The sequence below is a fragment of the Poecilia formosa genome, unplaced genomic scaffold (assembly GCF_000485575.1).
Source record: "Poecilia formosa unplaced genomic scaffold, Poecilia_formosa-5.1.2 Scaffold572, whole genome shotgun sequence".
NCBI lineage: Eukaryota > Metazoa > Chordata > Actinopteri > Cyprinodontiformes > Poeciliidae > Poecilia > Poecilia formosa.
The window spans coordinates 197,905-209,292 of record NW_006800511.1 but is presented as its reverse complement, the minus strand read 5'-3'; the positions used below and the strand labels follow the sequence as shown (position 1 = coordinate 209,292).

Genomic DNA, 11,388 nt, shown 5'->3' with positions numbered 1-11,388 from the left:
AGGGTCTGGGTCAGAACCTCAGGATTTGGGTCAGAACCTCGGGGTCTGGGTCAGAATCTCAGGTCAGAACCTCGGGGTCTCTTGTTTCCAGAGGTACCACTGTTTTCCCAAACATGACAGTCTAAATGTTTTAGTTGGATTTTAAAAAAGCACCTTATTATATTGTTACATTTTTGTGTCAGCAGTATTAAATACAGACTGAATAAATATAAAACTGTGGTTGAACTTGGACATATTTATAAAATATGGAAGCTCTTGCGTCGCTGATTAGACAATAATATGTAAAGAGTGAAATGTTCATCATTACCGTCTCTGGATGAAGTTGAAGCTTCGCTCCATAACGAGCATCAACAGGCCTCAGAATCAACCTTGTTTATTGGCTTCATGGATTTTTCTGCGTCGATCCTCCGTTTTTCTGTCAACAAATCCTCGCCTTAAGAAAATCTACGGAGAGAAAATAGTCTCAAAATACCTGTGTGCGTAATACTGGATTTGTAATCCGTGTAAACATTTTTGTGTATAACTTTGGATAGTTGTATCTGTGAAACATGATTTGTAAACTATAAAACAAAAATTTGTGTGTAACTCCGGGTACTTGTAAATATATGGTCATATCCACATATTTACGTATGTTTTAATTGTATACACATGGATTTTAAACCATGTAATCTCAGCTGTATATGGAGAAATTAAAAAGTACAAAACAAAAGTCCACACACAATTTAGCCCTAAGCCTAAACATGAAATTTATACACACACATTTGTTCTAACTTCTCTTAAACTGTGCTGAAGTGTGACACTATAGACACATGGACTTATCTACCAACAGCTAAAGTACATTAGCTCCCGCTAGCAGAAGAATATGAGGACAGAGTATTAAACTACCAGATATATAAAACGTAATCTGAAATTATTTATAATTACTCGACGTCTCATTATAACCGGAGAGCAAAGCCTGCAGGTTTCACTTCTACTTACTTCTGAGGACAGACCACCGGGACGCTCCGTCTTGTTTGACAGCTTGTTTTTCCAGCCAGCGAACCATTCCGCCACCTAGTGGTCGTTTTTAAACTGTATTCTCAGCTGTACCGCTCAAAAATGCACAATATTGTCTACAAGGAATTTTTAGTATTATAAAGAAGTACTGAAATATTCCGTTTTCCGACGTAATAACGTCTTTGCCACTTCGGCACAAGCACAGTGAGAAACGTTCAGAGGATGAAAACACTGGACTCCGAACAAAAATCAGATGACCCAGCTTTCCACCAGCATTTAAACGCACCATTTACGCACAGATCTGAGGCGTGAAATGAGTCTCAAAAATCTTCGTGCATCGTAACAGGTGGTCTGTGTGTAAATGCAGTTCTGTCTGTATCTGGCGACTCGTGTTACTTATTTAACATTTGTAGACGCAGGAGAAGGTTTGTCAGCTTGAACTTAAAAAATCTGTGTAGAAATTTTACGTTGGTATAAATTGCAAATTGTGTGCGTGTGCTTTTATTTTGTATTCGTAGTTTCTTAATATTTGTGTATGCATTTGACCACATATTTACAAGTACCCAGAGTTACGCACAAATTTTTGTTTTACTGTTTACAAATCATGTTTCACATTTACAAATATCCAAAGTTATACACAAAAATGTTTACACGGATTACAAATCCAGTATTACGCACACGGGTATTTTGAGACCATTTTCTCTCCATGACTTTTGGTTGAATGTTCGGCTGAATGAGCGATATTAAGGTGAAACTTCAGGAGTTTAAGTGTTTATATTCTTAAACAAAAACGCATAAAGTGCGTTTTTCATCATCCCACACTGGACTCTGGACCGTTTCTCTTTCCCGTTGTAGTACGTCCCTGCCGCCATCTTTGTTTCTGTTCTAGCTCACGTAAGGAAGACCAGCGGCGCCCTCTGCTGGACGGCGGCTTAACTACACTAAAAACAGGTCTAAGCCAGTGGTGTCCAAACTTTTTGCCATTAAATTAAAACTGAAAAGATTTATTTTTGTGGACATTTGTTGTTTTTACCCCTGCAATAGAAATAGATGTTATTTTAAAAAGCAAAGTAGTCTGATTGTTGTAAAAATAGGATTTAGCACAGTTACTGTATTAAATGACTAGTGCGGTAAATATTTTCCAAAATGTTTTGGGGGTGGGGTTGTCTTTGCTGCTAGATTTACCAAAATGTAATCAATAAAAACATAAAAAGTGTTAATAAAAGAAAGATACCTGGTCTTTGACCTAAAATTCAGTAAAAATCTGAAATTAATTGTAAATTTGTTCCATTCTTGAATTGTAGATCAAACAAAATCATCCAGAGGGCTGGATGTTTTTAATAAAATAAAATAAACCATTAATCAAAAATTAATTGTAACTTAATTGTTTGCATTTCTCGTCAGACCCAGATGTTGTGGGTCAGAACTTTGTGTTTTGGGTCAAACCCAGATCCAGATGTTCTGTTTTCCTCTGCAGTCGTGGGCAGCTGGAGACATCGTCAGCTGTCTGATCGACCTGGATGAAGGAACCATCACCTTCTGCCTGTGAGTCAGCACATGCTGACAGTTTCCATCTGTTTCCAGTATTTATGCTAAGCTGAGCTAGCCTGAGTTATGCTGCCTGAGCTTTTCAACCAGAACCAGAACCATCGTCTTCTCTCCCTGTGTCTCCAGGAACGGCCAGTCTCTGGGGACGGCCTTCAGCAGCATCAAGACGGGTCCCGGCGTGGCGTACTTCCCCGCCATCAGCCTCTCCTTCAAAGAGTCGGTGGCGTTCAACTTCGGCAGCCGGCCACTCAGATATCCTTCCCGCCGGTTCCGCGCTGCCTCCCTGCTCCAGAGGCTGCGGAGCCTCCCCGCACAGATCTGCTGCGTTAATTTAGAGGAAATCCAACCCTATCTATAATATATTGATGTAATTAGAGGAACAAATAGCTTTGCTTTCCTCACTACAGCGACAAAATAAGAACCATTTTCACTTCCAAAACTAAATAAATGGATGAGTTCAGCAACAAATATATTTTATTTGCAAAGTGCTGCTCTACTCACTCAGCCTTGAAGTGAAGCAGAAACTAACCCCCAGTGTTTACAGATGTCACTTGTGCGTCAGATATGTGGATGTACCAGAAACAAGCGAGTGCAAAGGTTCCACTCGGAACTTTTGCTTCTGACCGATTTTATTGGATGCTGGAAAACATTATTGTTGTGTCCGTCCGTCCGTCCGTCCATCCATCCATCCATCCATCCATCCATCCATCCATCCATCCATCCATTTTCTAACACCCTTCTCCCTTGTGGGGTCGGCAGGGGTGCTGGTGCCTCTCCAGCGAATGTTTTGGGCGAGAGGTGGGGTCACCTGGACAGGTCGCCAGTCCATCGCAGGTTGTTTAAGTTGTGCTAAAAGGAGTTAGCCTATCAGCAAAGCTATTCAAGCTTAAAATAGCATCTCAGTGCAGCTAGCCCTAGACCAGTGGTTCTTAACCTGGGTTTGATCCAACCCCAGGGGTTTGATGAGTCGGTCTCAGGGGTTCGCCGGAGCCTCTGCCGCGGAGGTAAAGACACACCTGTGTAAAGTCGTGATGACGCCCCGCTTTGCCATCACTTGCTGCAGAGGATCACGTTACATTGCTGAGCCAATCAGAGCTGCGGGAAGGAGTTCCACTCTCAGCCTGGATTTGAACTTGTGTCTTTAATTACTTCAGTAAAGTTCACCGTTTTTATCAAATTCTATAGTCTAAATCTGCTCCTTCGTCGCATCTTTTTGGGGTTGGTACTGCCTCTAGTGGCGTGGGGGAGGTAATACAACTCATATAATTACATTACTAAACCAGAATACCGCGAATTATTTTCTGTGTGTGTGTGTCGGGGGGGGTTCGGTGAATGCGCATATGAAACTGGGGGGTTCGGTACCTCAAAAAAGGTTAAGAACCACTGCGCTAATGTTAGCTTCCACAGTCCATATTTCCAAAGGATTAAAAAAAATAAAAAATCTGATGGTTGAAGAACAGATTAAAAACGGTACACTTCTTTGTTGCGGCAAAAAAAAGTCTGAATTGAAAATGTTTTTTTTTTAATATTAATTAATTACAAACTTTGTGATTAACTCTATTAAGCTTTTTAATGGAGTGCCACCACCATTAATTACATACATTTTTCATTTAGTGAGTCCTGATTGATCACCTTTCATAAAGTGAGACCAAAGTTCCTCCCAGGAGCTTTTAAACAATCAGCAGAACCTCAGACTAAAAGGTTTGAGAAACTGATGAACTGCATGAAAACAACACAAACAGATTTTAATCCCGAGATAAAAGATGAAATTATATTTGTCTGCTGGTCTGATTGGGTGTGTGCCTGGGTCTGGTTCTGTTCTGGATTTTTTGACCCGCTGCAGGACCAGAACCAGAGGCTCTGATCAGTGAATCAGGTGTTTTTGTCCTTAACTGGAGAGGGCGCCACGTACCCGGCTGAGGGCTACCTGCCGCTGCAGGACCCCCCCACCGCAGACCTGCTGAAGGCCCACAGGCTGCTGGGATACATCAAGAATGTCCTGTCCACCTCCATCGACACTCAGGTGACCAGGCCGCACTCTGGTTCTGATCCGCAGCCATCCAATGCTGCTACACCTGCTCTCACTGAACGGTCAGGAAGCCAGTTTGGATCAGCTAGAGTTCAGGACGCGTCTCCGAAAAATAAATCCAGTTTGTCCATCAATCCAGTTTTTGGTTGGAAAATCTTGGATATTTTCCACCAATGCTTTCCTTGTGATTCCATCGTGCAGAGTGATGTCAGCAGGGCGGCCATCTTGTTTGATAAGCGCGTTTTACAGCTTCTGTTTATTTGGACTTTGAATTCAGGTCAACTTTACGACAGAATATCAGAGTTTTTCAGAATAAAGTGGTTGAGAACAAAGTGATGATAAACTGTTACCAGAATCCAGTTTTTATATTTGCAGAATGAAGTAATAATTTTATTAGAACTCCTCTATGAAAAGCAACAAAAACTTAAATGGGAAATGTTGAGAATTTTATGAAGTTATACGTTGGGATTGGATTTAAATTTGAACATATCAAATTATTTTCAGCAGCAGGACTTTACAAACCACACAGACTGAGCTGCTCATGTTGAATCTCAATAACTAGAAGTTTTATTCATTAAAACAACTTTATTCTTGTAATTTTAAGATGGTTTTCTGGTAAAATCGTGTCTTTATTCTGCTAATATTACTATATTCTCATAATTAAACAGAGAAGGGATGTGAATTAAGTCAAATTTTGAAAATATTTAATTTGTAATTAATTTTTTAGAAAACAAAGCAAGAGAAATAACTAAAAATTGAGTATGGTATGAAAAACTTTAATATTTATGCGTTTTTCCCGCCCTTCGTCTCTGACGGTTTCTGTGTGCAGGAAGAGAAGCTGCTGGAGAAAGACTCCGCCGTCTGGAGGCTCCAGGGAGAACCCACCGTTCTCATCACTCTGGCTCACATCTTCAACCTCTTCGCTCCGCTCATGGTGAGACGAGCCGCTGCAGCCTTCACCAGAACCTCCTGCGGCCCAGATGAGGCTGCAGCGGCTGCTTCCTGCCAGCAGGAGGCGCCGCTGTTACAGCGTGTGTGTCTGTTTGCAGTGTAAGGTCTACCTGGTGGAGGATGTGCTGATGAACTTCCTGCTGGGAATCCTGGAAGGAGGCGGTTCTGTGGATGAACATCCGCTCATCCAGCAGCTGCTGGACCTCTTCTGGCTGCTGATGGAGGTAAACATGGAGCTGCAGCCTCCGACCCAATTGGGCGACCAGGTCCAATTGGGTCGGAGGCTTCCCCTCTGGGGAAGATCTCCTCTCTTCCCCAGAGGAGATCAGGAGGCTTTAGAAAACATAAACAAGGTTTGGGTTGAGGGGACTAGGAGCGCCCTCTGGAGGCTGAAAATGTTGTGAAAATGTTGTAGAATCAATGTTTAAGTTTTTCATGTTGCAGCAGAGATTTATTTAGATTTTTCATCATCACCAGTGGGTCCCAGTTTGACTGAGGGTTTCACCAGTGGTGGGTCCCAGTTGGAATCACCAGCTGGTTCCAGTGCAAACTTTGATCAGCTGTAATGATTAATGGTTTCTCATCAGATGTTCCGACTGGTCTTGTTGGTCGGGTCAACAGCATCAGTCGTCTTTACGTCTAGCCGGGGGAACCAGGCCTTGACCCCAGTGAGACCCGGTTCTGGCAGGTCAAAGTTCATGGTGTTCCCTCTTCCTGCAGGACCATGAGGTGAACGAGTGCCTGAAGCAGCTCATGATGTCCCTGCTGAGGGCGTACCGCTTCTCTCCCATCATCCCAGACCTGGGCTTCCAGGTACCACCCGCTGCCTGCCTTCTCCACTGGGTGGCGCTCTGCACTACAGCTGATCAGACGTTGGTTTCTGTTCCAGATCCACTATCTGCGTCTGACCACCGCCATCCTGCGCCACGAGAAGTCCAGGAAGTACCTGCTCAACAACGTCCTATATCCTTCTGAGACTCCCGGTTCTGTTTTCAAGCTCAGTTCAGAACCAGCAGGCGATTGGGTCAACTTTCCTTAACGAAGATTACGTTCGATGTTCTGCGTTCAGTGGTCTTCTTCTACATCAAGACTCCTCTGAGAGTCAAGGAGGCGGGACTGGAGGAGCTGATCCCGACCACCTGGTGGCCCACACACTTTGACAAGGAGGTAAACAGAACCGGTTCCTCCTTTCAGAACGCCTGTTGATCCAGAACTAGAGTCTGTCAGAACAGAAGGGTCAGGTGTCGATGAGGTGCAGTTACTACTTCATCCTGCGGGATGAAGTAGTAACTTCATCCCGCAGGATCTGAGCCTCCTTAGTTTTCTGTGTGCTCCTTTCTTTCTAAGCTGGACCTTCTGGTTCTGGTTCTGCAGGGAAAAGATGAGCGAGAACCCAAAGACGAGAGTTCAGATGAGCGTCTGAGGCGCCGAGCGTACGAGAGAGGCTGCCAGCGGCTGAAGAAGAGGATTGAAGGTGTGGCGGATGAGTGATTCAGGAATATGCTGCTTCTGCAGGTCACTGACCTCTCCTCTGTTCTTCTTCAGTGGTGGAGGACCTACAGGTCCAGATCCTCAGGCTGCTGCTCAACAACAAGGACAAAAATACGGTAGGTCAGATTTTTTAATTCAAATACATCGTTTCCGTGGCAACAATGGAGAGTTGCTTCTGAAGTTAGTTTTTCTGATTTAGTTTGCCCTGTTTAGCTTCCTGCCAGTATCCCATTAGATTGATTTTAAAGAAAACATTGGAGGTTTGGAGCTGAGGCCGGTTGAGGTTCAAGTGAATTGAGGTTGAAGTGGGTTGAGGTTCAAGCATGTTGAGATCGAGGCATGTTGAGGTTCAGGCATGTTGAGGTTCAGGCATGTTGAGGTCGAGGCATGTTAAGGTATAGGCATGTTGAGGTTCATGCATTGTGAGGTTGAGGCATGTTGAGGTTGAGGCAGCTCTCTGTCAGAAATGTCTCCGTCCATTTCTTTCAGGGAGAAGCTTCTCGTTACATTTTCCTCAACAAGTTCAGAAAGTTCCTACAGGAGAACGCCAGCAACCGAGGGGTAAGGTCATCACTGCGGCTTCACTCAGTCCAGCTTTTATCGTTCCTCTAACTGGATCAGTGTCCAAGTGGCTCAGTGGCGCCCCCTGCTGAATCATCTGGAGACAAACTCCAAGTTTCTGCTTCTGTTTGAGATTTTAGAGCTCCAGATGCATTTAATGAGGACAACCACCACAATGAAGACAACTCCTCTGCCTGTTGGCCTTCACGTTCTCTCTCTATCTCTCTCTGTCTCTCTCTCTCTCTCTCTCTCTGTGTGTGTGAGCAGCATCCCACAGCTCTGTGTCCTCCTGAATACATGGTGTGTTTCCTGCACCGCCTCATCACCGCCGTGCGGAGCAGCTGGGACGAAGGCAGCAGGAAGAGTCCCAGCAGCCTCAGCAGCGAAGGTACGACATATCATCATCATCATCATCATCATCACTGAGTGATGAAGGTGACTTCAGGAGCAGCAGAGCGTCTGCTGCTTCACCAAAACCAACTCCGACAACAGCTAGAACAGCTGGACGTAGTCAGAACTGCTGACAAGTTTCCTGTCCCTCCCTCGTTGTCTCTGTCTCCAGACGCCTATGTTCCTCCTCAGCTCTTCTACAACGGGAAGGTGGATTACTTTGACCTGCAGAGACTGGGAGGACTCTTGTCCCACCTGAAGAAGACTCTTAAAGGTGAGGCATTCCATCTCTGAGTCCTCTACGGTCGCCATGGTTACGGTCATGACCCGTCCCCCAGTCTTACTGCTGCTTGTCTTCCAGATGACCTCGCCACTAAGGCCAACATCGTCATCGACCCCGCAGAGATCCAGGCTGCGTCGATGGACGACCTGGACGAAGACGAGGAGAGCGGAGCCGCTCAGGTTTGTTACGATGATCCAAATCATCCTGGACCCGACAGAACCCGACAGAACCCGACAGAACCCGACAGAACCCAACAGAACCCAACCGGCTACTTCAGATTCAGCTGGGCGATAAACCGATTTTATCCATTAGTTGAATTTTTGGATTTTGAAGATTTAAATTGAGTTAGATATGGATTTTTTTCCACCAATGGCCTCCTTGGGTTTGCGTAGCTCAGTGATGTCATCACACCCAGGGCGGCCATCTTTTTTCACAAAGTGATTTTATTTATTTGGACTCTGAATTGAGGTCGACTGATGGAGTGTCAGAGCCAGGATACAATTTTTGATATTTTAATTCTGAGGATTAAAATATCTGGCAGTAGAATAAAAGCATTGTTACCAGAATACTGTTGTAATATTAGGAAAATGAAGTAATAATTTTATGAGATCTCCAACATGAAAGTAAAACTAAATGAGGAATGTGAACCATCTTGTGAAGTTATATTTTGCTATCAGTTATAGATTGAAATAAAAAATGTTATTTAAAATATTTTCTGTAGTTTTTTAGAAAAAAAGCAAGAAAAAATGATGATCTGCTCGATTTTATCATAGATTTTAGTTCAGATCTGTCAGATCTACCAGGATGAGCGTCCGATAAAACGCCTGGTCTCCTCCCGTCCTGTCAGAGGCCTTTTGGAGCAGCGGCGATGGGCGGTGCCCTGGCCCGACCCAGCTGGTTGAGTTCTCCCACTCTGGGCCGGGCCAACCGGTTCCTGAGCACGGCGGCCGTCAGCCTGATGACGCCGCGGCGGCCGTTGTCCCAGCCGGAGAAGGTGAAGGTCCGGACGCTGGCGGTGGAGCAGCGCACCGAGGAAGACAGTGAGTGGTTCCTCCACAGCATCTGGCTGACCCGCCACAGGCTCCAGCTTCCTGCTTCCTGTCTCCTCTCTGCCACGCAGTCGAGGGTAGCCACGGAAACGACGGCCTGTTGCTGGGGCGACCGCAGGAAGAGCCCGACCAGCCAATCACAGACAAGTCTCTGCTGGAGATCATCGACGGCATCGTGATGATGTACAACCTGAGCGTCCATCAGCAGCTGGGGAAGGTCAGTCTGGTCCCGCATCTTATCGATGCGTCAGTGCAGCGGCCATATTGGTGAGGGACCCGCCTCTGCTGAGGAACTGTGCAAAGACAAATATTTTAGTCTCTACTGAAAATACCTCAGTTCACTTTAAATAAAACAAAGCAAACTTACAAATAATATTTTAGTTTCCATATTAATGAAACATTGTATTTATTATTTCCCATAAGAGAAATAATCTGCCGGTGGAACTAGTAATTTTTCATCAAAATGAAGTTTCAAAACAAGCTTCTGTATTTTTCTGAGGTTGTTAGTTTTGTCTTATTACACGTATATTTGGAGTAGAAACTAGAGTAAAATATTTTAGTAAGATTTTGTGATTTTTGCAATGTATCGGAGCTTAAAATCCTTGAAAAAGTTGGAACTTCATTGAGGAGTTATCAGGGTTTAGAACATGCTTGATTTTTGCTGTGGGAAAAGCAAAAGAACCCTGGATGCCTTAATGCAGCGGCCATATTGGTGAGGGCTCCTGCTCCCTGCTGGTTCTGGAGGTTTCTTCTTGTGCACAGAACCAATCGGTCCAGAGTGGTGAGGTTCGCTAAACCCGATCTGTCCCCTGCAGATGGTGGTGGTGGCAGACGAGGTCCATGAGTACGCTGTGGCTCTGAAGGACACCGAGGAGAAGATTGCTCGCTGTCCCACCAGAGTGAGTCCAGAACCGGACTCTCATCCTGTGACGGCTGGTTCTGCTGGTTCCGGTTCTGCAGTGACTCTGGGTTGTGTGTTTCAGCGTGCAGACATCCTGGACGAGCTGCAGAAGAGCCAGAAGGTTTTTTCAGAGAAGCTGAACCACCTGAGCCGCCGGCTGGCCTGGATCAACGCCACCATCTACTCCAAGGTGGCCCGTCTGGTTCGGACCTCCCGGTTCTGGTCAGTGTGCGGCTCTAACACCCGGTGTGTGTGTTCAGGAGAAGATGCTGGACGTCTACTGGCTGCTGTGCGTCTGCATCCAGACCATCGAGCACGCCGACAACACGGCGTCGCTGTTCGCCTTCACGCCGGAGTTCTACCTCAACGTGGCCATGAACGCCTACAGCGCCCTGAAGAACTACTTCAGCCCCGCCAACAGCATGGACGAGCTGCCAGGTACCGACCCGACCGGTCCGGACCGGTTCTGATGGGAAACCATCCGCCACCAGAGAGTTCTCGACAGAACAGTAAAATATTGCTGAAGCATCATCAACCTGATGATGATGATCCGGTTGGGTTGATTTGTGCTGATGTCACTGTGGCTCAGAATGACTCAGCACTCAATCATATGACGGCGAAGTCGTTGACCTTTGACCTCTGCTCCATTAACAGGAGGAAGTGTCAGTGAGGCACAGTCTGTGTGTGTGTGTGTGTGTGTCTGTGTCTGTGTCTGCGTGTGTGTGTGTGTGTGTGTGTCTGTGTGTGTGCGCGTGTGTGTGTGTGTATCTGTGTCTGCGTGTGTGTGTGTCTGTGTCTGCGTGTGTGTGTGTGTCTGTGTCTGCGTGTGTGTGTCTCACATGTATGAACTTTTTCTCCAGGTTATGAGGAAACGCTGACTCAGCTCGCCGCCATCCTCGCCAAGCACTTTGCAGACCCACGCATCGTTGGGACAGGTAACAGGAAGACACACGGTTGAGTGCTACTACAAAATAAAAGCTCTTTGAAATTAATATCAGCTGAAATGACGTCATAACTGCTGCTACTGAACGTTTTCGTCACAGAACTCCTCTGTGTAAAACGGCGCCCCCTGCTGTGTGAAATAAGCCCACTGGTTCTGTTCAAAAGCCACTCTATAAATCCATTATTAATTAAATCAGATTTATGGAAGCTTTTATTTTGAAGGCTATTGATTCTTAAAGTTCATTAA

At 45.4% G+C, this 11,388-nt stretch overlaps 1 protein-coding gene across 6 annotated transcripts in view; it reads left to right on the top strand.

Annotated features, from left to right (window-relative positions):
• rnf123 (ring finger protein 123) overlaps positions 1-11,388 on the top strand; it is a 46,804-nt gene that overhangs the window by 6,550 nt on the left and 28,866 nt on the right. For all 6 annotated transcript variants that reach the window (XM_016665340.1, XM_016665342.1, XM_007540903.2 and 3 more), the window contains exons 9-28: positions 2,474-2,541; positions 2,671-2,796; positions 4,453-4,567; positions 5,403-5,507; positions 5,623-5,748; positions 6,245-6,337; positions 6,414-6,487; positions 6,574-6,691; positions 6,899-6,998; positions 7,070-7,131; positions 7,505-7,576; positions 7,844-7,964; positions 8,139-8,240; positions 8,328-8,428; positions 9,097-9,289; positions 9,370-9,515; positions 10,114-10,197; positions 10,282-10,389; positions 10,460-10,637; positions 11,060-11,134. In XM_016665340.1, the coding sequence (XP_016520826.1) occupies positions 2,474-2,541; positions 2,671-2,796; positions 4,453-4,567; positions 5,403-5,507; positions 5,623-5,748; positions 6,245-6,337; positions 6,414-6,487; positions 6,574-6,691; positions 6,899-6,998; positions 7,070-7,131; positions 7,505-7,576; positions 7,844-7,964; positions 8,139-8,240; positions 8,328-8,428; positions 9,097-9,289; positions 9,370-9,515; positions 10,114-10,197; positions 10,282-10,389; positions 10,460-10,637; positions 11,060-11,134 (2,167 nt within the window). The remainder of the gene's footprint in view (positions 1-2,473; positions 2,542-2,670; positions 2,797-4,452; positions 4,568-5,402; positions 5,508-5,622; positions 5,749-6,244; positions 6,338-6,413; positions 6,488-6,573; positions 6,692-6,898; positions 6,999-7,069; positions 7,132-7,504; positions 7,577-7,843; positions 7,965-8,138; positions 8,241-8,327; positions 8,429-9,096; positions 9,290-9,369; positions 9,516-10,113; positions 10,198-10,281; positions 10,390-10,459; positions 10,638-11,059; positions 11,135-11,388) is intronic.